General features: G+C 24.2%; 1 protein-coding gene across 1 annotated transcript; it reads right to left on the reverse strand.

Annotated features, from left to right (window-relative positions):
* Positions 1-302: 302 nt before the first annotated feature.
* On the reverse strand, positions 303-27529 carry LOC111628415 (histidine-rich glycoprotein-like). The gene is made up of 4 exons (XM_023372189.1): positions 27370-27529; positions 13017-13142; positions 2285-2534; positions 303-577 (listed from the first exon to the last, which is right to left on the reverse strand). Exons 1-4 carry the CDS (start codon positions 27442-27444, stop codon positions 357-359), a joined length of 672 nt encoding a protein of 223 aa, XP_023227957.1. The 5' UTR covers positions 27445-27529; the 3' UTR covers positions 303-356.

Consider the following 27529-nt stretch of genomic DNA (forward strand, 5'->3'; position numbering starts at 1 on the left):
ACAAGATAATATAAAATTTTAACTTTTAACTTTTGTTTTAATTATTATCAATTAATTTATATATTGAATTATTTATGTTAATTATCATTTTTTAATATACTGATTATTATAATTTTATGTTAAATTAATTTTTTTTAAGTATTTCTAAGAATTAAGCTTTACCACATTCTGTAGCCTTTCAACTTAATATTAAATAATTAATTTTATTAAAATAAATTTAGCATTACAAATTTTTTTATCAATCAAAAATGAAATTCTGATTTTCATAAATGAAACAGGTAATATATATAGATTAATAAATTCAAAATATATAATTATAATTACAAAACATTTTTGAAATTTTGAATTATTATTGATTACCATGTAAAATGTTTTTTGTTATGTTTCTTATTAAATTTCTTTTCATGAGCTTTCTTTCGTTTGTTCTTCATAGGCTTATCGCCTTGCTTATGATTTTTATGATGAGTATTTTTGTGATTTTTATGATGAGAACGATGATGATCCACTTGAGCATGACTAAATGCTTTAGTATGCTTATTGTGTTCATATTTCATCCACGGTTCTTTATTAAGATGACCTAAAAAATAAATTATTGCATTACATTTATTAAACATATTTAGGTAGGTTTTTTTGTAGTTTGATTTTATATTTAAGAAAATATGTTATCTTTATAAAAAGTAGATATTAATGGAAACTCGTGAAAATTATGGAATATAATAAAATAGACTTAATTATATTAAATTCAAATATTCAATAAATGAAACCTTTATTGCTTTCTATAAAGGCCGTTTTTTTTATTTTAGTACTGTTGTAAATGAAAAGTGAGAAACAAAGTGAGTTACAAAAGTTAAGATGATAACAATACTACATAAACAATATCAGTATGATTTGGATATTTCTTAGCATCAATTTGAATAACAAATGCAAAATAAACTATGAAATTATTACAGTATATTTACTTAAAATGTAAAGAATACTATATTAATAGTCAAAATTAAAAATAAATTCTATAAAAAATTTAGATATGCTATTTTGTTTGGCAGTCAATGTTTAAGGCAATGTCCATGTATATACTTTAGTAAATGTATTGTATGTATAAAATTTATTTGAAGTGTGTAATTGTGTAATTGGCATTAGAACATGTTATGTCAATAAACAGTAATGAAAAAATGACCTGTAATATAGTCTTGCAAATGACTATTATACCTAACATATTAATTATAATGAAATCAAAATTTGATAATTTTACAGTAGAAATATTACTTATTTAACATGATATTTAGTATCATTTAATATTATTTCATACAATATTTTTATATTGAATAAGTACTAGTACTAGCATTTAGAAGATATTTATTTTTCAATTAAGAGTACAGGAAATCCTTTTTAATTCAAACTCAAAATAGTTTGAAATTCCTGTAAGTTTGTAACTGTACTATTTGTCCTGACCAGGGATTTACAGATTTACATGTTAAGGAATTCGGTTAGTTCAAAATATACGATATTCAAAGTGAAAATTCTGTCGGAACCGTGATATGCACATGTTAACTTGTTTGTTTACATCAAAGTGCCTCCATGCAATAAAAAAAACAATAGGCCAAGAATAACTGTAATCTGGTCAACATGGCTTTGCTTATACAGTAACACATTTTCAAGTGTCACCTGACCCATGGACTACCATTTTTTCTGTTATCTCATAAAATATGGCTGGGTAAGATTGGGCTACAAGTAGCAGATTGAGATATTTGTAGGGCTTTAGGCAACTAGATTTGGGTGGCTTACTTTAAAATTAACTTGGGCTACATTTCAAAGAATTCTGCTTTACTTTTTATAAAACCTATCTGGCAACATGAGAGGTTCTCACCAGTCACATGCCATTTACCTGCAGTTTATTTATATTATTAATTAACGAAATTAGCATTCTGTATATGTAACTATATTCTGCTTTCTTAATAAATTACATCAGTTACATGGCATTTGGCATATTGTACAGAAATGTGTAAATCTCAGATAATTCGAAACTCAATAATTTAAAGTTGCAATTATTTCCTCTCTTGAATTTTGAAGTAATGAGGATTTCCTGTATAAAAATAAAATTAAAACTCTTGCATTTGAAACAAAACATTTCAAGTTTCTTTAATCAGCAAGAACATAAATTGTCTGTAAAGTGGATATAATAAAATTTCTTAAAATGAAAACTAAATATTGACAAAAGAAGATTAAGAGCAATTGATGCTAAATTTATTAGTATTTAATTAATCTTATCAAATAAAGAATAATTTACCAGGATGATGAGTGACTATTCTTTCTACTTCATGATGTCCATCATTATGTGGAGAATGTGATCCTCTGTGAGCACGTTGACGTTCCTTAATTTGACGTTCTAGATTTAAATCCTGCAAGTGCAAATCTTCTCGTTCCCATTTTTGAAAATGTTTTTGGTTGTGTTTTTTGTTTGGTTTAATATGGCTCTGAAATTTAGCTTCATGATGGCTTATTGAATGGTGAGATTGTTTGGATATTTCTTTTGTTTGCTGGAAAAGAAAAGTGAATGTTTTAGTGAAAAATAATAAATTTAATGAAATTTTCATTTTTAACGTAACATAATTTCATAGCAGTCATCAAATTATTTCAATGATCCGATGAATTAGATTTGAGATATGTATTACTTATGAGGTCAAATAATATAAGAAAAAACAAAAACTTGGTGAAGCTTAGCTGAAGTCAAAAAGTATCAGAATTGTTAGATTTATTGGACTATTAAAGCTAATTAGAAATTAATTTTACACTTGAAATAAACAATATTGCATTTTATTATTTTATTTGGCATTATACGGGATGTTTGGAGTTGTTTTCACATAAAGGGTGATTCACATATATTGTTATAAGTTAATATCTTGCAAATATACTTCTTATAAAAAAAAATTGAAAAGAATAAAAGTTTAATATTTTCAAGGGTGCTTTTTAATGCTGTAAAAATAAAGCCTGGCCATCCTCCTTTCTGGGTGGAGTGGGGCAACTTTAAAATTTCAAATGGAACTACCACAGTTTTTTTAATATTTTTGAATCTCTATTAAAATATAAGTTTTTATTGGGAACATTTTTTTCAAAAAATGATCATTTCTAAAGTTATAAGCATATGTATTTGTATGTTTTTAAATATAATGGTCTAATAAAAATGCAATTTTTTTTATGAGTTAATTAATTGAAACAGATTTTAAAATTAATGAGTAATTTTTAATTAATTCTTAATATTGTTCAAAAGCAGTATTCATTTTTGAATTAGTTTATAAAGTGAATTTTAACAATATGTTTGCATAACAATAGATTGGATTTAGAGGACCAATTTCAAGGTTACCTAAATCACCAGACCTAACACCAATGGATTATTTCCTAAGAGGATCATGCTTTGTTTCAACAACTGACCATGATTCAAGATAATCAAGCAAACTTGCATTGTGAGTGTTAAAAATAACATGAGAAACGTTAGTCTATTCAGCAAAATTTTGTTACTTGATTACTGAAATGTGAAAATAAAAATGGGCATATCTTTAAACATTTGATATTCTGTTAAATAACTGAAACAATAAAAGAACAGAAATTAATTAGCTCATAAAAATGTTGCATTTTTATGGACCATTATCTTTCAAACATTATGAATGCTTATTTATGCTCATCACTTTTGAAATTACCATCTTTTGAAAAATTTCTCAATAAAAATTTATTTTTTAAATACAGAATCAAAAAAAAAAATTGTTTTATTTCAAAGTTTCCCTCTACCCTTCTCAGAAGGATGGGCCTTTATTTTTATAGTAGTAAAAATGCTCCTTGAAAATATTAAACTTTATTCTTATAAATTTTTTTTATTAGAAACATGTTTTCCAAATTATTGACTTGTAATGCCTTACATGTCAAAAACTCCTTGTATAATAGAACTCTAAAATAGTAAGTCCAGAAATTTTTCTAGGTTTAGTTTTAGTTAAAATATGAAAGTTATAATGATATAACTAAATTTTTATATTTTCTTATAATAGAACAAATGGTTAATATTGTACTTTCTAGCTTATAAAATGTAACTCCTACATTTAGATGAATTTAATGCAGATTTTTATATCAGAAATAATAATAGCAATATAAAAGAATAATTAAATTGTTAACAATTTTATTTTTCATTAATTTTCTATTTTTAAATGTATATTTAAAATTCTGTGCTGTAGAATATAATAATTAAGATTATTTTAACAATTAAAAATTATATTAAGAATAATTTCTAGTATTTGAAATATAATAAACCTCACTAATTTTGGACTACATATGACAAAACTCTTACATTATTTAGAGATTATAGAGTAGTTTTATTTAGTGCATATGTAAGTTTTATGATACATTGAGTATAAAATTTGATAAGATTAAAAAAAAATTATTATAAAGATGAATATATTATGGTTAATATAAAGATTTAGTTTACAGTTTCAAGGATAATTAAAATAATTAATGATATAATACATTTTTAAAATTAAAATTTTAAAGGCTATAATATTTATAGAGTGTAAATGTTTTATTTCATAATACAGTGTTTGTTTCTAGAGTTTAATTATTCATAAATGTTGTTGATAGTTTGTATTTAACATTTAAAACATCTGTAGTTACACAAGCTTGCAGGAGGTTTTAATTAAATTACAGTGTGTTTAATGAATTTATACTATTTTCTGTTGTTGGTAATTTAGTAATTATTTTTAATTATAAACAAAATTTGAATTAGAGAGGTTTTATGTTTTCATTTCTTTCTTAATAAACAAAATCTAAGTATAATTTGGACTTTATTTTTAATAAACATTGTTTTTCAGTCAATAATTTGTGTATAATCTACCAGAAAAGCATGTTGTAATTTTGAAATGCAATTTTTATATTTTTGATTCCAGTTTTTAATGAATGATTTTGATTATTAGATATTTAATTACTAGAACAAGAAGTAAGCAGTTTTTTATAATTTCATTTGACTGATTAGTTATCAATTTAATTGGATCTCATAAAATATTGGCTGGTCATTAATGCAAATGATCTAAGCATATTTTAGTGTAAATTAGACATTTGCTATTTTAGTTTGTTTCTGATTAAATTCATTAATTAACAATAATTTAGTTTTATGTTGGTATAAAACGTGGAAATGAATAGCAGACAATAATTTAACTTTTAAACAAATCTTTTATGAATATTTCCTATATTGTTTTTTATATTTTTTATTAAAAGTTAAGTAAATAGTTTTATTGAAATAAAGATATGCTATGTATTTCAATAAGTTAGTCAGAAAATTTCTGTAATTATGAACTTTGAAGTCTGTTTTTTTCTTTGAAAAAGAAATAATTAGATAAAATTTAAACAATATAATAGCTATAATATAAAATAATATCAAAAGAAAAATTAGCTAACAATAAAACACCATTCATATTCTAAATATAAATGAATTGTTAGATATGTAATAATTAATTAACTATTAGCTAAAATTGTCAATTAGTATTTGGCAAAAATAAGATAATTACAAATTAGTAGTGGCTTGCTTCTGTGCATCATAGTTTTCCTTTAACAATAGAGTTGTGTCAGTCATTTATCTAACACCTTTTGGGGGGAAATTTTTGAATTGAAATAATGTGACTTCCAGTTTGTATCATATGTTCATATATAGTTAATTGGGGCCTCCTGCCCCTAAGGTTTCCATATCTAGTCTAACTCCATTCTCAAGATTAAGGAAAAACAGACAGATGGATGACAATGAGAATTTATAGGTCTACAGTTTTTTCAAATTTCACCCCAATAAGATATTTATGTATAAATATGATTTGTTTAATGAGAAGTTAAATCTTTTTATTGTACAAGATAAGTTTATAATGAATTAATGTTTCTATTTGAGCAATTGTCACTGAAGTTGACCAATTTGATAATTATTAGCATAATGTTACTTTTAACCTATTCATTAACCTCTATTTAATCTTGTTATCCATTACTAACAAGTAAGTTAAATTTTTTAAATTCTGAAGTGAATTGAGTTGAGCCTACTCTATATCACAAAAATTAAATTCCATTATCACTATCATACATTACATTTAAAAATAAGATATATCTTATTTGTCATAAATTAATCCTCACGATAAATCAAACTAAGTATGAGGCAGTTCTTTTGAAATAAGTTTTTACTTATTCAATAGTATAAGGTATGAATTTTATATCAGAGTTTAAGGCTTTTTTAACTATATTGCAATTATTTAAAATTCCTTTCACACATAAATATAGATACTATTGAGTAAGCAAAATAATTTATTTATTTTTATATAGGTTTTAACATTAATACTATTTTATAAAAAGATAGCTAAGTATATATACAGTCTTGGTTGTTTTTGATAGTTTTTGAATAGTCTTATTTGTGAGATTTGTTTTATCTCAATACAACTTGTATGTTTTACTTTCTACATTCATAAAAATATTAATTCTCTTTAATATTTCTTTTAACTTTGAAAAGATATCTACATTAATTTAAAGAAAAATCAAACATTTATTGTATTTTCTTAGTTCAAAGATGCACATTTTTACCCAAAATAGTAATCTGAAGTATTGAGGTTAGATCATTAATAGATAATTTAGACATATTGTTCAATGATCATATTAGTCTAAATGAACTTTACTGCTAACAAACATTTAATTCCTTTTTAACATTTTAAATGTGCATTTCAAAATTACATTAACAATACAACATTACAAGAAAAGTTATTGTATATACAGAAGAGCATAAATATAGAGCTGCTGGATATTATCTATATTATGGCATTTGTATGGTTTTTCAATTTTTTGTTACTTAACTAAACTTAAAATTATTTATTTAAAAACTTTTCCCTCCATAAGAANATTTTACAAAACATTTATTTTCAAGATGTACAAAATACTGTAAATGAATATTGAATATTTATAGTTCATTGAACAATATAACCCATTTATTTTAAATTTTATGCTATTTTAATTAAATTTTTGTAATTTAAACTTTAAAAAGTTTATTTAAACTATAATATAAATACACAGAATGATTCATATAACTTGATATGTGTTTTAACATTCTAATATTTAATGATATGACTTCCAAGTAAAATCTGTTAAACATCTTATGTCTAAAAGTTTATTTAACTAAGTTAAAATTTCTAAGAATCATTTGTTGAAATATTTTTCCAACTAGTTAAGTTTACTGTATAGTTTATGTAATCTAAAACAAAGTTCCTTTTGAATATATTAATTTTTTTAACTCAATTTTTTTATACTGAAACTGCTTGCATTGTAACTGATTCAGTATAAACAGCTAGATGCTTTTACTTGAAGCCAATGTAATATGATCACAGAACAAATTCTGCAGATAGAATCTGAAAACAGTCTGTAATTCCAAAAATTATTTTCAAACATTTCATATCTGCTTTCAGACTAAATGGATAGGTAGAAAACAATTGAAAAAATATTTTAGTTTTTTGTTGCTTCTTATCTATTGATTTAGTAGTCTGCAATTTAATTAAATTTTCATTTTTCTTAAAGTTCATTCAAATAAAATACTGTTTTTTTTTCTTAAAAAGCATATTGAATTAAGTTATTTTTATTTTTTAACTCTTTTTTTTTCCACTGTTAGAGGACTTTTTTTCATGTCCATTATGGGGTTTTGCCAGGCTTGGAATAGAAGTGGACAGATGGTAAGGGACAGAGCCTGTGTATCAGGTGGATTGATCCTGACATATCAGGGTCAACCTATTCATTAAAATTTCTGAGTGGATTAGAATTCAAACCGTGGTCCCCAGAACAGCAGTGTGGGGTTTTTTTTTTTTATATCAAATTAAGTTACAGGAACATTATATTTAAAAAAAAATATGATAGTAGTAGTAGTAGTAGTAATTTGTAATAGGTATCTATACATTTTATGACATTTTTTTCCTAGTGTTATATTTTATTTTTAATAAATAATCTTTGTTCTTAGGAAGTAAAAATTCATGAATTTATAAAAATTTTACATTATTAATAATATAATATTTTATTTTTGTGTGTCCTATCCAAAGAACACAGTACATAACATATCATTGACCCATATACTATCAATGAATGGATTTACAGAAGAGAAAATTAATGAAGGATTTACTACTATGCAATCTTTTAATATGTTGTACTGCATTATACTTGTAAATTTTGAAATCATTAAATAAGTTTTTAGTTCCAGGCCATTTCATTTCATTTTTAGGTTATGATAGAAAAAAAAAATGAAATAATTAATTATATTTAATTATTTTCATTTAAATTATTTTTTCCTGTATTCTTAATATATATTTCAATATTTCACTGTATAAAATGCAAATAATTTATTTATGAAATAAATTTAGTTTAAGAATTAAACTTCAAGATATTTTATATTGGAGCAAGACACCAACAGTAATTGTATTACTTCTTGACCCATTTTCTTCTATTAATGTGACTGACCTCATCCTTAGTAGAGCCACACCTGTTTGCAGTATGTCAGTTAAAAAAAAAAATTATCTGAAAATTTATGATTTCCTACTTCTATTTTTCCCTATTCCTTAGTCAGGTCAATTTTTATCTGAATCATTATCCAGTAAAAAAATTTAAAATATTTATCAATAAGTTATTAAATATAGCTGGACTTATAGTAATACCTTAAAAATACAATATATATATATATATATATATATTATTATTATTTTTAAATTAAAAAAGTAAAATTTTTATATCCTGTAGCAAAGCTTATCCAAATTAAACTGTTATTGTTTGCATTTTAAAGATATATTATCTTTAAAATGCAAACAATAACGGTTTAATGTATATCTTGCTTAAAGATACGACCGACGCCCTTCAAAACTGTTCTACATCGTTTAGTGTGACTGCATACAGGTTCCGTAAAAGGGTGTGAATGGAAAATAACTGATGCATGATTCATACGGCATGGTTGTTTATAAAGCTTTCATCTGATATGTGGTAGTTGACTTATAAAATCATTTCCGTTAAAATATAAAAGTTTTTTATTTTCATTGAAAACAATTTTTCTCTCTATTGTTCTAAAAGTGAAATTTGTAATGGGAAATATTTAGATTTATCTCTTCTTTTGCTGGATTAAATGAACAGCATGCTTCAGATAATTAGAGAATAATCTGATCCGGTATAGATAATTACAGGAAAGTAGAACAAAAAAGAGAGAGAGAGAGAGCTTTTAGTTTGTTAATTAGAGTAGACTAATTTAACTTTTTGCCCATCATATGAACGCCCGACTGAATAAGAGAAATTTGTTTCCATAAATCGAAATATTGACCAGGTGACAGGATGTAAAGAGGGACGAACATCAATAGAACGGAAGTGATCTGATAACACTCCGGATGTTGAACTGGATCGATAATATGTATTATGTTATGGATATGATATATCTTTTCAAAGGATACGTTTATTTAAAGTTTTATTATTAAAACTTTCCAAAATTTTTATATTTTCTAGTTTTTAGACGAATCTTAGATTATCGATTGAATAAATTTGGGTTTCTCTCAGCGTAATTCTATAAGCGATTGATAGCCTGAGGTTTATTGTAACCTTATAAGATGAAATATAGCTGAAGCAGAAAATTAATTTATAAGTCGATTATCCGAGAACCTTTAAGCTATTTTTATATAAAAATAAGCTGTAATGGAAAACGTGAGTTTCGACTTTTTTAATTAAAAATAAATTGATATTAAAGTTTTAAATAAATGTGATAAATTTCTAAAAATATAGTTTAATTCGAAAATATAGTCATAATAATCTGTCTCGATAAATAACGATGATATATTTTATAATTTAAGATTTATTTTTTATTTATTTGTATATCGAAAATTTCTTAGTAAGTGATAACATCTAGATAAATTAATATACTAGAAGTAGAAATTTAATTTTCAAATTATATTAACGTTTCTAGGTATCTCAATGTAATTCAGGAATATCATGAAACTTTTGGATTAATGTTTCATGAGGATAATGTTACTTAGCAATATTAAATTTGCCAATTAAATCTTAAATTGGAGGCATTTATAAATAAAAGTGATTTTAACGGATTTCTTAAAATGTTCTACTTTATGTTATCGGGTGATGTATCTATAAAATAGTCGAAAATTTAGTAGACATTAAATTACCCACATTTGCTTGTAATTAAATTTTATTAAGCTCGTTAAACTGATAAAGTACAGATGTATTTAATTAATTGTCCTTAATTTTTCGAACTTTTTCTTATTATACATTTTCGAATATCCATCTTTAGCTAAAGACTACCTACGTCTTAACCTTGGACCTGATATATCGCATGACACCTGTTATTACCTCGACATGAATACAATACAAGGAAAAATTATTTAAGTTAGATTTATGTAGTTGTAGCATATAGTATACAATGTAATTTTTTTTCTCTCTCTACGAAATTTTTAAAATTTAGGTTACCTAAAGAAACTCTTACGAAGTAGGACTGCTTTAAGTACAGTAATGTGTTCTCTGTCCGCACAGTACTTCTCAAATCGTTCACCCATTATCTCAGTTTTACTTTTTAAGAACAAATAATTGAAAATTTTTTATAAATTAAACGAAAATAATATTTTCCTTTCTCTCCGAATATTATTAGATAGACGTTTCTATATATATATTTTTTTTTTTATCATGACAGAGACTAAGTTAAAATCTAGTTTTAACGACATTATAATAATATAAAACTGTCATCAATGTAAACTTACTTGTTTGGCAGAAACTGCAATAACTGTAAAAATAAATAGAAATAAAAACACGCCTGAAAAATGAATTTCTTTCATAACTGAGCGCTATATCGATGTTGCCACTAGCCGGATATCAGACTGTCTGCGGTGTGGTAGCTGAAGTTACCCCGAGGCTAAACAGTGTATGGGTTACAGATAGCCACTCGTTACTCCTCCCCCGAGGCTGTCATTCCTGTTTCAGTTAGACAATTTAGGTGGCATTATTGAGAAACTGGAATTCCCCTTTCTTTTGTTTTCATGTACATTAATTGTATACAAAAAAAAAAAATATAAAATTAAAAATATATTCTTATTTGATTTATTTAAAACGGAATGCTTTTTCACTTTTNAGATATGCTATGTATTTCAATAAGTTAGTCAGAAAATTTCTGTAATTATGAACTTTGAAGTCTGTTTTTTTCTTTGAAAAAGAAATAATTAGATAAAATTTAAACAATATAATAGCTATAATATAAAATAATATCAAAAGAAAAATTAGCTAACAATAAAACACCATTCATATTCTAAATATAAATGAATTGTTAGATATGTAATAATTAATTAACTATTAGCTAAAATTGTCAATTAGTATTTGGCAAAAATAAGATAATTACAAATTAGTAGTGGCTTGCTTCTGTGCATCATAGTTTTCCTTTAACAATAGAGTTGTGTCAGTCATTTATCTAACACCTTTTGGGGGGAAATTTTTGAATTGAAATAATGTGACTTCCAGTTTGTATCATATGTTCATATATAGTTAATTGGGGCCTCCTGCCCCTAAGGTTTCCATATCTAGTCTAACTCCATTCTCAAGATTAAGGAAAAACAGACAGATGGATGACAATGAGAATTTATAGGTCTACAGTTTTTTCAAATTTCACCCCAATAAGATATTTATGTATAAATATGATTTGTTTAATGAGAAGTTAAATCTTTTTATTGTACAAGATAAGTTTATAATGAATTAATGTTTCTATTTGAGCAATTGTCACTGAAGTTGACCAATTTGATAATTATTAGCATAATGTTACTTTTAACCTATTCATTAACCTCTATTTAATCTTGTTATCCATTACTAACAAGTAAGTTAAATTTTTTAAATTCTGAAGTGAATTGAGTTGAGCCTACTCTATATCACAAAAATTAAATTCCATTATCACTATTATACATTACATTTAAAAATGAGATATATCTTATTTGTCATAAATTAATCCTCACGATAAATCAAACTAAGTATGAGGCAGTTCTTTTGAAATAAGTTTTTACTTATTCAATAGTATAAGGTATGAATTTTATATCAGAGTTTAAGGCTTTTTTAACTATATTGCAATTATTTAAAATTCCTTTCACACATAAATATAGATACTATTGAGTAAGCAAAATAATTTATTTATTTTTATATAGGTTTTAACATTAATACTATTTTATAAAAAGATAGCTAAGTATATATACAGTCTTGGTTGTTTTTGATAGTTTTTGAATAGTCTTATTTGTGAGATTTGTTTTATCTCAATACAACTTGTATGTTTTACTTTCTACATTCATAAAAATATTAATTCTCTTTAATATTTCTTTTAACTTTGAAAAGATATCTACATTAATTTAAAGAAAAATCAAACATTTATTGTATTTTCTTAGTTCAAAGATGCACATTTTTACCCAAAATAGTAATCTGAAGTATTGAGATTAGATCATTAATAGATAATTTAGACATATTGTTCAATGATCATATTAGTCTAAATGAACTTTACTGCTAACAAACATTTAATTCCTTTTTAACATTTTAAATGTGCATTTCAAAATTACATTAACAATACAACATTACAAGAAAAGTTATTGTATATACAGAAGAGCATAAATATAGAGCTGCTGGATATTATCTATATTATGGCATTTGTATGGTTTTTCAATTTTTTGTTACTTAACTAAACTTAAAATTATTTATTTAAAAACTTTTCCCTCCATAAGAAAAGTTTAAAATTTTTATTCCAAATGCATATTGTATTTTAGAATTGAGGAAATACTGAAATTTTAATTGTCATTTGTGCTGATACACTTCCTTAGTATTTCATAATGCTGTTACAAGAATTTATATTTATCATTTAAAATTTTTTGAGATTTATTTATTAAAGTCAGAAAACAAAAACAAAAATAAAAATTATATTGTAAAGGAAGTCAGAATTGAACAATTTATCTGTCATATAATATAGAACAAAATTATGTTACCTTTTCATTATGATGTGGATGAAAAGTCCTCCAGTATTCAGTATGAGAAGTTTTTGGGTGTTTTGGCCATTGATAATGAATTCCTTTTTGTGGTGTTACATGTTTATCCCAGTCATTATGTTTCCACTGAAAAAAATGATTTAATTCTTGATTTGCATTTTTTAAAAACAAAATATTTTTTTTTGTTAAAAAATATTTTATTATTAACAGTTATATAAAATATAATAATTAATAATAGTCAATAAAATGCTTGTATTTCTTTTATTAATGGACCAATTGTAATTATCAATTATGATTTGGCTTTTTTTATTTCACTCTGTGGACACTAAGAGAGGCTTTTTTAGCAAGACCATTATGGGTTTGGCCAAGTCCACAATATGGCAGCCAGGTAGTGAGGGACAGAGCCTAACATATTCGGACAGACCCTCGCCCAAAAATTTCTGGTGTTTTTCAACCCATTCAGAGCCAATTCCACATTCTCCAGAGCAGTAGGGTACCATTTAAGCCACTTAGCCATCTGGCTGTCTAATTAGTCTAATTTTGATGTGCTTATTAGTAAGTCTTGGTTGTTGAAAACAATACTATCTAATCACTAAGAATTTTCAATTATACAAAAGTAAATAGCATTTAATGAAGAAATTTTATAATTGCTTACATTTGAATTAAAATGCTTAAAAAGTTGTGATTATAACAGTTTTTAAACAAGTTGTGATTATGGTTTTTGACATTTTGTAAAACACTAAGTTTTTTAATCTCTATTTTATTATTAGTTAGCTTTTGTATTATAAATGAAAGAAGTGTTGCCACCTTTTCAAAATCGCTGACCCAGACAGAGGTCAGGTTTGTTCAAACAGAAGTTCCTGACACATGCGCAATGTCATTTTACAATGCGAAGAATAATGTGCACGCTGGTTCTAAATCAGTTACACTTAAGGACTAGGAACTTGTGTAGGGATAATGTAAGTAACCCTAAATTAAGAAAGAACAGGTACAGATGACTCAGCTCTATTGGATATTGGAGACATGTACGATCATACATGCAAAAGAAAAAAAAAGGTCAACAGGTTGCAAGCCACACGTCGGTGTAAACAGACTAACATGGCAGAATTGCAGATGAGTTTCAGTGAGTGCGAGTTCTTTTGCTGTTAAAATAGTGTAAATTTGTAAAAATATTTTCAAGAACTTTGTTTCATTGTAATTTCACAATTTCTACAAAATTCCCGGACAAAATTAATAGTTCACCCGGACAGTGAGTCAATTCCCGGACTGTCTGGGTGAAAACCAGACAGGAGGTAACACTAAATGAAAGGAAATAAATGACATTTAATTTGCTTGTTTTCTTTCATTTCTGATGCAAAAGCTAAATACTGTAGTAAAAAAATTAAGCATTATGATAATTCAAGGAAATTAAAATTTCTTGATATACACACAAAATTTCCTTTAAATGTAATTTATTCCTATATTATAAATAGAACATAACACAAAAATATAATTATAAACGATAAATATATTATCCACAACTGCTTCTTGTTAGGAAAAATTCTTTATTTTAAAAAATGTTTTGACTTCTTTAGAGTTAAAAAGTAGTTGTGGTCCCATAATGATATATTTATCATTATGGGACCAAGTTTAGTCAATTTTAAAATTATGAATATTATAATATCATATTAAAAACAATATAAATATAAAAAATGACATATTTATTATCTTATTTAAAACGACGTAAAGTGATATTTGACATTCAATGATAAAATTTAATATTTATTATTGCTAATAATAATTTTATGCTAAGGATTTTACTTTCCCTTATTTTATGATTTAACACTACTATGAATTTATTAATTAGTTGCTAATATTTTCAATAATGCAGTTATCTTTTTTTGAAATTTAAGTTAGAATATTATAATAATAAACTACCATAGTATTCTGTTGTATTTTGCAGTAATTATAATAAAATTCATAATTTTATATAAAGTTATTACAATTATATGTAATTGCTTTTTTATTTCTTAAATGAAAGTCTGAAACTATTAACCTAAAGTTGAAAACTTTAAATATTATAATATTTGCAATACAGTATTATATAGTGTAATTTCATTAAATGAACATTATGTCTGTTAAATCCATTACATGAAACAATATACTTTTTCAAATTAATTAAATACCAGGTTTGATTTTATTTAATTGTATTGATTCCATATAATTTAAAGCTTTATAAAATTTCTTATAGAAGAAAGTAAAGTGACTAAAATTGAATATTAATATCAGAAAATATCTAGTAATTTCACTGCATGATTTTAAGAAATAGGATATCCATTATTATAAAAGTAAAGAAAAAATTTGATGATTATATAATCAAATATTCCATTACTATTTATTTATTACATTTATTTTTTTAAATATATCTAAATTAATTTTTTAATGTAATATGTAATAGTTTCACATAGTTTGTGAAATAATCTAAAATTTATTTTACAAAATTCGATTATTGTTAATTGATAAGCTAGAAATACATGGAATATTTCTAATGCATAAAATTCAGTATTTAACCAATTTTATGCAAAATTAATCATTGCAATTGATATTAATAAAATATTAACATTAAGTAAATTAACTTCACTCTGACACCGGCGATGAAATACTAAATACGGAACCTGTTACCGTTATAATTTTGCGTGAAAATTTTTTCACGCAAAATTACACCGGTAACAGGTTCCGTATTTAGTATATTAACATTAGTACAAAAAAGACAAATTAGATTTTTTAAAAATTTAGAGAACAAAATAAGCTGTAAAAGAATGCCTACTGTAGGTAAACATAGATTTATGTAAAACAATTTGCATAAAAATTTTAAACGTATTAAATAAAATCCAAAAAAATTATCATTACAATTACGGTAACTAAGAATCTGGTTTTTTTCAAAAGGTTTTTTTTTTATCTGATATCAAATGAATTGCAGTTTTAAAATAAATTTCAATTGTTTAAAAGCAATTTTAAAGACATAAAAATGTCATAAACATTACTGAAAAAGTATTATTCAGTATTTATGTTGTAATAAAATTATATACAAGAAATGTTGAAAAAGTTTCAGAGAAAACAAAATATGTTAGTAAATAAATTTATTTAATATTTTTTAAAATAATCATCTTGATCATGAAAACAATTTCTCCGATAATTCCTCTAATTCAAGAAACATTTTGAAAAATCTGCTTCTTTCAGGGATTTCATCATCATGTTTAAGTTGTTTTGATTCAAACCATTTTTCTTTTTAAAGATTTTTTATTTTTTTAACTTTGGATAAAGAAAAAACTATTAGGAGCTAAATAAGGGAAATAGTGGTTGAAAGAATAGTAATTTCAACTTTAAACGAAAATTTAAAAAATATTAAATAAAGAATAATTTGATTTAAATTTAATTACTTAGATTTTACAAAACATTTATTTTCAAGATGTACAAAATACTGTAAATGAATATTGAATATTTATAGTTCATTGAACAATATAACCCATTTATTTTAAATTTTATGCTATTTTAATTAAATTTTTGTAATTTAAACTTTAAAAAGTTTATTTAAACTATAATATAAATACACAGAATGATTCATATAACTTGATATGTGTTTTAACATTCTAATATTTAATGATATGACTTCCAAGTAAAATCTGTTAAACATCTTATGTCTAAAAGTTTATTTAACTAAGTTAAAATTTCTAAGAATCATTTGTTGAAATATTTTTCCAACTAGTTAAGTTTACTGTATAGTTTATGTAATCTAAAACAAAGTTCCTTTTGAATATATTAATTTTTTTAACTCAATTTTTTTATACTGAAACTGCTTGCATTGTAACTGATTCAGTATAAACAGCTAGATGCTTTTACTTGAAGCCAATGTAATATGATCACAGAACAAATTCTGCAGATAGAATCTGAAAACAGTCTGTAATTCCAAAAATTATTTTCAAACATTTCATATCTGCTTTCAGACTAAATGGATAGGTAGAAAACAATTGAAAAAATATTTTAGTTTTTTGTTGCTTCTTATCTATTGATTTAGTAGTCTGCAATTTAATTAAATTTTCATTTTTCTTAAAGTTCATTCAAATAAAATACTGTTTTTTTTTCTTAAAAAGCATATTGAATTAAGTTATTTTTATTTTTTAACTCTTTTTTTTTCCACTGTTAGAGGACTTTTTTTCATGTCCATTATGGGGTTTTGCCAGGCTTGGAATAGAAGTGGACAGATGGTAAGGGACAGAGCCTGTGTATCAGGTGGATTGATCCTGACATATCAGGGTCAACCTATTCATTAAAATTTCTGAGTGGATTAGAATTCAAACCGTGGTCCCCAGAACAGCAGTGTGGGGTTTTTTTTTATATCAAATTAAGTTACAGGAACATTATATTTAAAAAAAAAATATGATAGTAGTAGTAGTAGTAATTTGTAATAGGTATCTATACATTTTATGACATTTTTTTCCTAGTGTTATATTTTATTTTTAATAAATAATCTTTGTTCTTAGGAAGTAAAAATTCATGAATTTATAAAAATTTTACATTATTAATAATATAATATTTTATTTTTGTGTGTCCTATCCAAAGAACACAGTACATAACATATCATTGACCCATATACTATCAATGAATGGATTTACAGAAGAGAAAATTAATGAAGGATTTACTACTATGCAATCTTTTAATATGTTGTACTGCATTATACTTGTAAATTTTGAAATCATTAAATAAGTTTTTAGTTCCAGGCCATTTCATTTCATTTTTAGGTTATGATAGAAAAAAAATGAAATAATTAATTATATTTAATTATTTTCATTTAAATTATTTTTTCCTGTATTCTTAATATATATTTCAATATTTCACTGTATAAAATGCAAATAATTTATTTATGAAATAAATTTAGTTTAAGAATTAAACTTCAAGATATTTTATATTGGAGCAAGACACCAACAGTAATTGTATTACTTCTTGACCCATTTTCTTCTATTAATGTGACTGACCTCATCCTTAGTAGAGCCACACCTGTTTGCAGTATGTCAGTTTAAAAAAAAAATTATCTGAAAATTTATGATTTCCTACTTCTATTTTTCCCTATTCCTTAGTCAGGTCAATTTTTATCTGAATCATTATCCAGTAAAAAAATTTAAAATATTTATCAATAAGTTATTAAATATAGCTGGACTTATAGTAATACCTTAAAAATACAATATATATATATATATATATAATNGACGAGTTTTGAATGATAATCATAAATAATGAAAGAAAAATTAATAAATATTTTTTCCTCAGTGATTATTATTTAATAAATTTTAAACAAAATGGTCATTTGTGTGATTTTAAAGAGCGTAATGAACGAAATTATATTTGTTAATATTATAATTAAAATGTTTACATCTACAATCTCGTATAATTTCATAGTCCAAGTAAAGTACTGTACATTATGCTACATACTGTAATTTAAAAAGCAAACGAATGAATGCTAATAGTAGATTATTTCGATCTATTTTTCTTCGAATTTGGATTATGCGAAATTTTATAGTTGTGTGTCCTTAACTCATTGATAATATATGTTAATGTTATATATAATCTTAAGCTCATTCTTTTGTAAATGACTAGATTTTATACGTATAAACCACAGGTAAAATTTAGTTTTATTAGAATCTCTCTCTCTCTCTCTATATATATATATATATATAATGATGTCAGCTTGCATCGATGAAAGTCATATCATGATGATGAATAATCACTGTAATTTTCAAAAGTAAAGATTTAATAATAGAGTATTATTATTCTATAAATAAAGTATTTATGTTGTTGTATTTCTTAATACAATATTTGTTTCTAGCGAATTGTTTCCGTTTTAATTCTTTCGTTACTTTTAATAGAGAAGGTAAATTATCATATGCTGCTTTTTATCTTTCTGATAATATAGTAACTATACGAACTGGTTATGAGTGAAGGAATGTACAAAACTAGTGATATTTAATAGCGATATAGAAGTTATTTAAAAAAAACAGCTAGACACGAAGAAAACCTTGTACATTTAATTCTATTTTAAAAGTATTAAAATGTCAAATTAATTAAAAAGGTATAAAAGAATTTACAAATGATAAAATATGATTTCAAAGGATTACAAAATTTTTTAAACCTTATTCTTCTCTTTCTTTATATTGACATAAATATTTTTAGAATATATGATTGATGAATGTAGCGAATAGATGCTTTATTCTTAATATTCTCGTTAAAGAAAATACTTTAAAATTTTACTTTATTGAAATAATGATTTATCGCCTAATAAATTTTTATATTACGTATTTTAAAACTAAAAAGCTTGTAAGTTATTTTCTAAAAACAAGTTTCATGTTTCTCAAAAATGATACAGTATATTGGTACAATGTAACGTGCTTTTGGAGGCTTGTCTCAATAATCTTCATTTCATTACTAGCTACTTATTATGAATAATACTTTGTGCATACTAAGAATATGCTATAATTAATAAATAATACAATATATATTAGTTGGGCTGCAATTTGAAAAAATTGTAGACCTATAGATATAAATTCTCACTGTCGACTGTACATTTGTCTTTCCTTAATCTCGAGAATAGAATTAGATAGATGAAATCTGAGACCAGATATGAAAATCTTAGGGACAGGCGGTCCCGATTAACTATATACGAATTTCTGATGCAAACTGGAAGTCACGTTATTTCAATTCGAAACTTTTCCCTCCGAAAGCTGTTAATAGATGATCCGCGCGATTCTGTTGTTAAAGGAGAAGCGTGATGTACAGGGGCAAGACACTTTAGTACTAATTTGAGGTTGAGAGCATATATTTTAAATTAAATAAATTAAAAATTGCAGCCCAGCATTGTGACGATGTCACAATAAATAATTACTCGTTATAAGAAATATAATATTGAAAACGTCAACATGCTTTCGAAAACATTTTAAATTGGAAATGTTGGATTGCTAAAATAATTTAATTCTAGAAAATACTTATTTAATTTATTATAATGAAGTTGAAAGAAAATAAATAAATGTTGTTATTTATATGATTTTATTGAGATATTTTTAAAAAAGTTATGATGATAAATCATCATTCTTTAAATCAAGATTTTAATAAAAATGAAAAAGTATTCTTATAAGAATACTTTTTTAAATAATTTTATTTTTTTTAATAAATTAAGGGCTGGGACTAAGAAGTCGGAACACGTAGTAATCGATTTTTTTCCCCACCCAATGAGTCTGAGCCCATATATTAATAATGAGGTATTAAAAATACGTATCTAAACAATATAAGTACATGGAGTACAAGGTAACGTGGGAGATTCAAAATAGAACGATTGCATAGATTCACTCTGTTCAACTATAATCTATATTTATTTATTTATGCCATTTGACATGGTGCAGCATATGGCTCTTTTGCCAAAAAACTCGAAGAAATCAACCAACCATAGATTTGCATGCAAAATATGTAATTTCTTTTGGCAGAAATTTCAACTTGCTTTTTATAACTTGAGTTTTATAATTCATTTCTAAAACATGTTCAAAATTTGTTGTTCAAGTCGAGTGCAAGTTTCCACAAATTTCACCTTGCTCTTTATGAGAGAAATTGTATAGATTTGCGTTCAAAATATGTAATTTTCCTGTTTTGGATATCCGGTAACATTTGCTTGCATTTTATCATACATTTGAGTTTAAAAATATATATATAGAAATTTTTAATCAAATTAAATAACTTGGCAAGATTAAATGAATTTTGTTTGGATTCTACGAATTCAAATTAACAAAGATTTAAGAACGTAATTCATAGTTTTAGAAGTACAGATTGTTTATTATATTATAGTTTAAAATAATATTTCTAAATTTATGTATATTATATTTATTTATGCTGAAAATAAAAGTATATTTACATTACATTAAAATTTAAAATATTCAAGATTATAAATTTAGTTTAATGCTTAATCGTGATTTGAACCCAATTTTTAGTTGAATGTATAAATTTGATTATACCCTTGAAAATGTGTTAGCAAACATTTGAAATAGGAAAAATAGTGATTTAATTTAAACAATACAGACATTAAGGAATAAGGAAAATTGTTTAAAATCTGATATCTAAGTATTCAAATGCAAGCTGTATATACATATTAAATTATTTGAATGACTAAGAAGTACTGTAGTAGTAAAAAATTGCTTTAACCTGCAAGTTGAATTTTTAAAAAGCTAAATGGCAGGTTAGTATTTAAATTAATTGAAATTGTTATATTTTAATGTATATTTTGTCATTTTCATAAATGAAGATTAAATATAACGAAAATATATGTGAGTCATAATCAAGAAATGTCAAGCATACATTTTAATTAAAAATAAAAGGGTAAATATCCGTATATTATATTTCTGAAAGTGAATATATCCTGATTTCATGGTTTTAAATTAGTTTTCCTTTTAGACTATAAAAGAATAGGAAAGGAAATTTTAAAGCAAAATAATTAATTTCAATTTTAATACAGTAACAGTTATTTGTTGCTAAATGTGTTATCTGTTATTAAAATATTTTAAAATAAGAACGAGTTTTGAATGATAATCATAAATAATGAAAGAAAAATTAATAAATATTTTTTCCTCAGTGATTATTATTTAATAAATTTTAAACAAAATGGTCATTTGTGTGATTTAAAGAGCGTAATGAACGAAATTATATTTGTTAATATTATAATTAAAATGTTTACATCTACAATCTCGTATAATTTCATAGTCCAAGTAAAGTACTGTACATTATGCTACATACTGTAATTTAAAAAGCAAACGAATGAATGCTAATAGTAGATTATTTCGATCTATTTTTCTTCGAATTTGGATTATGCGAAATTTTATAGTTGTGTGTCCTTAACTCATTGATAATATATGTTAATGTTATATATAATCTTAAGCTCATTCTTTTGTAAATGACTAGATTTTATACGTATAAACCACAGGTAAAATTTAGTTTTATTAGAATCTCTCTCTCTCTCTCTATNAAGTATTTACAATTATATGTAATTGCTTTTTTATTTCTTAAATGAAAGTCTGAAACTATTAACCTAAAGTTGAAAACTTTAAATATTATAATATTTGCAATACAGTATTATATAGTGTAATTTCATTAAATGAACATTATGTCTGTTAAATCCATTACATGAAACAATATACTTTTTCAAATTAATTAAATACCAGGTTTGATTTTATTTAATTGTATTGATTCCATATAATTTAAAGCTTTATAAAATTTCTTATAGAAGAAAGTAAAGTGACTAAAATTGAATATTAATATCAGAAAATATCTAGTAATTTCACTGCATGATTTTAAGAAATAGGATATCCATTATTATAAAAGTAAAGAAAAAATTTGATGATTATATAATCAAATATTCCATTACTATTTATTTATTACATTTATTTTTTTAAATATATCTAAATTAATTTTTTAATGTAATATGTAATAGTTTCACATAGTTTGTGAAATAATCTAAAATTTATTTTACAAAATTCGATTATTGTTAATTGATAAGCTAGAAATACATGGAATATTTCTAATGCATAAAATTCAGTATTTAACCAATTTTATGCAAAATTAATCATTGCAATTGATATTAATAAAATATTAACATTAAGTAAATTAACTTCACTCTGACACCGGCGATGAAATACTAAATACGGAACCTGTTACCGTTATAATTTTGCGTGAAAATTTTTTCACGCAAAATTACACCGGTAACAGGTTCCGTATTTAGTATATTAACATTAGTACAAAAAAGACAAATTAGATTTTTTAAAAATTTAGAGAACAAAATAAGCTGTAAAAGAATGCCTACTGTAGGTAAACATAGATTTATGTAAAACAATTTGCATAAAAATTTTAAACGTATTAAATAAAATCCAAAAAAATTATCATTACAATTACGGTAACTAAGAATCTGGTTTTTTTCAAAAGGTTTTTTTTTTATCTGATATCAAATGAATTGCAGTTTTAAAATAAATTTCAATTGTTTAAAAGCAATTTTAAAGACATAAAAATGTCATAAACATTACTGAAAAAGTATTATTCAGTATTTATGTTGTAATAAAATTATATACAAGAAATGTTGAAAAAGTTTCAGAGAAAACAAAATATGTTAGTAAATAAATTTATTTAATATTTTTTAAAATAATCATCTTGATCATGAAAACAATTTCTCCGATAATTCCTCTAATTCAAGAAACATTTTGAAAAATCTGCTTCTTTCAGGGATTTCATCATCATGTTTAAGTTGTTTTGATTCAAACCATTTTTCTTTTTAAAGATTTTTTATTTTTTTAACTTTGGATAAAGAAAAAACTATTAGGAGCTAAATAAGGGAAATAGTGGTTGAAAGAATAGTAATTTCAACTTTAAACGAAAATTTAAAAAATATTAAATAAAGAATAATTTGATTTAAATTTAATTACTTAGATTTTACAAAACATTTATTTTCAAGATGTACAAAATACTGTAAATGAATATTGAATATTTATAGTTCATTGAACAATATAACCCATTTATTTTAAATTTTATGCTATTTTAATTAAATTTTTGTAATTTAAACTTTAAAAAGTTTATTTAAACTATAATATAAATACACAGAATGATTCATATAACTTGATATGTGTTTTAACATTCTAATATTTAATGATATGACTTCCAAGTAAAATCTGTTAAACATCTTATGTCTAAAAGTTTATTTAACTAAGTTAAAATTTCTAAGAATCATTTGTTGAAATATTTTTCCAACTAGTTAAGTTTACTGTATAGTTTATGTAATCTAAAACAAAGTTCCTTTTGAATATATTAATTTTTTTAACTCAATTTTTTTATACTGAAACTGCTTGCATTGTAACTGATTCAGTATAAACAGCTAGATGCTTTTACTTGAAGCCAATGTAATATGATCACAGAACAAATTCTGCAGATAGAATCTGAAAACAGTCTGTAATTCCAAAAATTATTTTCAAACATTTCATATCTGCTTTCAGACTAAATGGATAGGTAGAAAACAATTGAAAAAATATTTTAGTTTTTTGTTGCTTCTTATCTATTGATTTAGTAGTCTGCAATTTAATTAAATTTTCATTTTTCTTAAAGTTCATTCAAATAAAATACTGTTTTTTTTTCTTAAAAAGCATATTGAATTAAGTTATTTTTATTTTTTAACTCTTTTTTTTTCCACTGTTAGAGGACTTTTTTTCATGTCCATTATGGGGTTTTGCCAGGCTTGGAATAGAAGTGGACAGATGGTAAGGGACAGAGCCTGTGTATCAGGTGGATTGATCCTGACATATCAGGGTCAACCTATTCATTAAAATTTCTGAGTGGATTAGAATTCAAACCGTGGTCCCCAGAACAGCAGTGTGGGGTTTTTTTTTATATCAAATTAAGTTACAGGAACATTATATTTAAAAAAAAAATATGATAGTAGTAGTAGTAGTAATTTGTAATAGGTATCTATACATTTTATGACATTTTTTTCCTAGTGTTATATTTTATTTTTAATAAATAATCTTTGTTCTTAGGAAGTAAAAATTCATGAATTTATAAAAATTTTACATTATTAATAATATAATATTTTATTTTTGTGTGTCCTATCCAAAGAACACAGTACATAACATATCATTGACCCATATACTATCAATGAATGGATTTACAGAAGAGAAAATTAATGAAGGATTTACTACTATGCAATCTTTTAATATGTTGTACTGCATTATACTTGTAAATTTTGAAATCATTAAATAAGTTTTTAGTTCCAGGCCATTTCATTTCATTTTTAGGTTATGATAGAAAAAAAATGAAATAATTAATTATATTTAATTATTTTCATTTAAATTATTTTTTCCTGTATTCTTAATATATATTTCAATATTTCACTGTATAAAATGCAAATAATTTATTTATGAAATAAATTTAGTTTAAGAATTAAACTTCAAGATATTTTATATTGGAGCAAGACACCAACAGTAATTGTATTACTTCTTGACCCATTTTCTTCTATTAATGTGACTGACCTCATCCTTAGTAGAGCCACACCTGTTTGCAGTATGTCAGTTTAAAAAAAAAATTATCTGAAAATTTATGATTTCCTACTTCTATTTTTCCCTATTCCTTAGTCAGGTCAATTTTTATCTGAATCATTATCCAGTAAAAAAATTTAAAATATTTATCAATAAGTTATTAAATATAGCTGGACTTATAGTAATACCTTAAAAATACAATATATATATATATATATATATATTATTATTATTTTTAAATTAAAAAAGTAAAATTTTTATATCCTGTAGCAAAGCTTATCCAAATTAAACTGTTATTGTTTGCATTTTAAAGATATATTATCTTTAAAATGCAAACAATAACGGTTTAATGTATATCTTGCTTAAAGATACGACCGACGCCCTTCAAAACTGTTCTACATCGTTTAGTGTGACTGCATACAGGTTCCGTAAAAGGGTGTGAATGGAAAATAACTGATGCATGATTCATACGGCATGGTTGTTTATAAAGCTTTCATCTGATATGTGGTAGTTGACTTATAAAATCATTTCCGTTAAAATATAAAAGTTTTTTATTTTCATTGAAAACAATTTTTCTCTCTATTGTTCTAAAAGTGAAATTTGTAATGGGAAATATTTAGATTTATCTCTTCTTTTGCTGGATTAAATGAACAGCATGCTTCAGATAATTAGAGAATAATCTGATCCGGTATAGATAATTACAGGAAAGTAGAACAAAAAAGAGAGAGAGAGAGAGCTTTTAGTTTGTTAATTAGAGTAGACTAATTTAACTTTTTGCCCATCATATGAACGCCCGACTGAATAAGAGAAATTTGTTTCCATAAATCGAAATATTGACCAGGTGACAGGATGTAAAGAGGGACGAACATCAATAGAACGGAAGTGATCTGATAACACTCCGGATGTTGAACTGGATCGATAATATGTATTATGTTATGGATATGATATATCTTTTCAAAGGATACGTTTATTTAAAGTTTTATTATTAAAACTTTCCAAAATTTTTATATTTTCTAGTTTTTAGACGAATCTTAGATTATCGATTGAATAAATTTGGGTTTCTCTCAGCGTAATTCTATAAGCGATTGATAGCCTGAGGTTTATTGTAACCTTATAAGATGAAATATAGCTGAAGCAGAAAATTAATTTATAAGTCGATTATCCGAGAACCTTTAAGCTATTTTTATATAAAAATAAGCTGTAATGGAAAACGTGAGTTTCGACTTTTTTAATTAAAAATAAATTGATATTAAAGTTTTAAATAAATGTGATAAATTTCTAAAAATATAGTTTAATTCGAAAATATAGTCATAATAATCTGTCTCGATAAATAACGATGATATATTTTATAATTTAAGATTTATTTTTTATTTATTTGTATATCGAAAATTTCTTAGTAAGTGATAACATCTAGATAAATTAATATACTAGAAGTAGAAATTTAATTTTCAAATTATATTAACGTTTCTAGGTATCTCAATGTAATTCAGGAATATCATGAAACTTTTGGATTAATGTTTCATGAGGATAATGTTACTTAGCAATATTAAATTTGCCAATTAAATCTTAAATTGGAGGCATTTATAAATAAAAGTGATTTTAACGGATTTCTTAAAATGTTCTACTTTATGTTATCGGGTGATGTATCTATAAAATAGTCGAAAATTTAGTAGACATTAAATTACCCACATTTGCTTGTAATTAAATTTTATTAAGCTCGTTAAACTGATAAAGTACAGATGTATTTAATTAATTGTCCTTAATTTTTCGAACTTTTTCTTATTATACATTTTCGAATATCCATCTTTAGCTAAAGACTACCTACGTCTTAACCTTGGACCTGATATATCGCATGACACCTGTTATTACCTCGACATGAATACAATACAAGGAAAAATTATTTAAGTTAGATTTATGTAGTTGTAGCATATAGTATACAATGTAATTTTTTTTCTCTCTCTACGAAATTTTTAAAATTTAGGTTACCTAAAGAAACTCTTACGAAGTAGGACTGCTTTAAGTACAGTAATGTGTTCTCTGTCCGCACAGTACTTCTCAAATCGTTCACCCATTATCTCAGTTTTACTTTTTAAGAACAAATAATTGAAAATTTTTTATAAATTAAACGAAAATAATATTTTCCTTTCTCTCCGAATATTATTAGATAGACGTTTCTATATATATATTTTTTTTTTTATCATGACAGAGACTAAGTTAAAATCTAGTTTTAACGACATTATAATAATATAAAACTGTCATCAATGTAAACTTACTTGTTTGGCAGAAACTGCAATAACTGTAAAAATAAATAGAAATAAAAACACGCCTGAAAAATGAATTTCTTTCATAACTGAGCGCTATATCGATGTTGCCACTAGCCGGATATCAGACTGTCTGCGGTGTGGTAGCTGAAGTTACCCCGAGGCTAAACAG

This window comes from Centruroides sculpturatus, unplaced genomic scaffold (assembly GCF_000671375.1).
Source record: "Centruroides sculpturatus isolate CEXI.00-Female unplaced genomic scaffold, Cexi_2.0 scaffold510, whole genome shotgun sequence".
Classification (NCBI taxonomy): Eukaryota; Metazoa; Arthropoda; class Arachnida; order Scorpiones; family Buthidae; genus Centruroides; species Centruroides sculpturatus.

Bases quoted from the DNA above. Each gene is read 5' to 3' on its own strand.
- LOC111628415 (XM_023372189.1), bottom strand. From the start codon at position 27,444: ATGAAAGAAATTCATTTTTCAGGCGTGTTTTTATTTCTATTTATTTTT. The intron at 2,535-13,016 runs GTAACATAATTT...TTTCTTTTCCAG, and splicing joins ATCCACATCATAATGAAAAG to CAAACAAAAGAAATATCCAA. The intron at 578-2,284 runs GTAAATTATTCT...TTTATTTTTTAG, and splicing joins AATAGTCACTCATCATCCTG to GTCATCTTAATAAAGAACCG.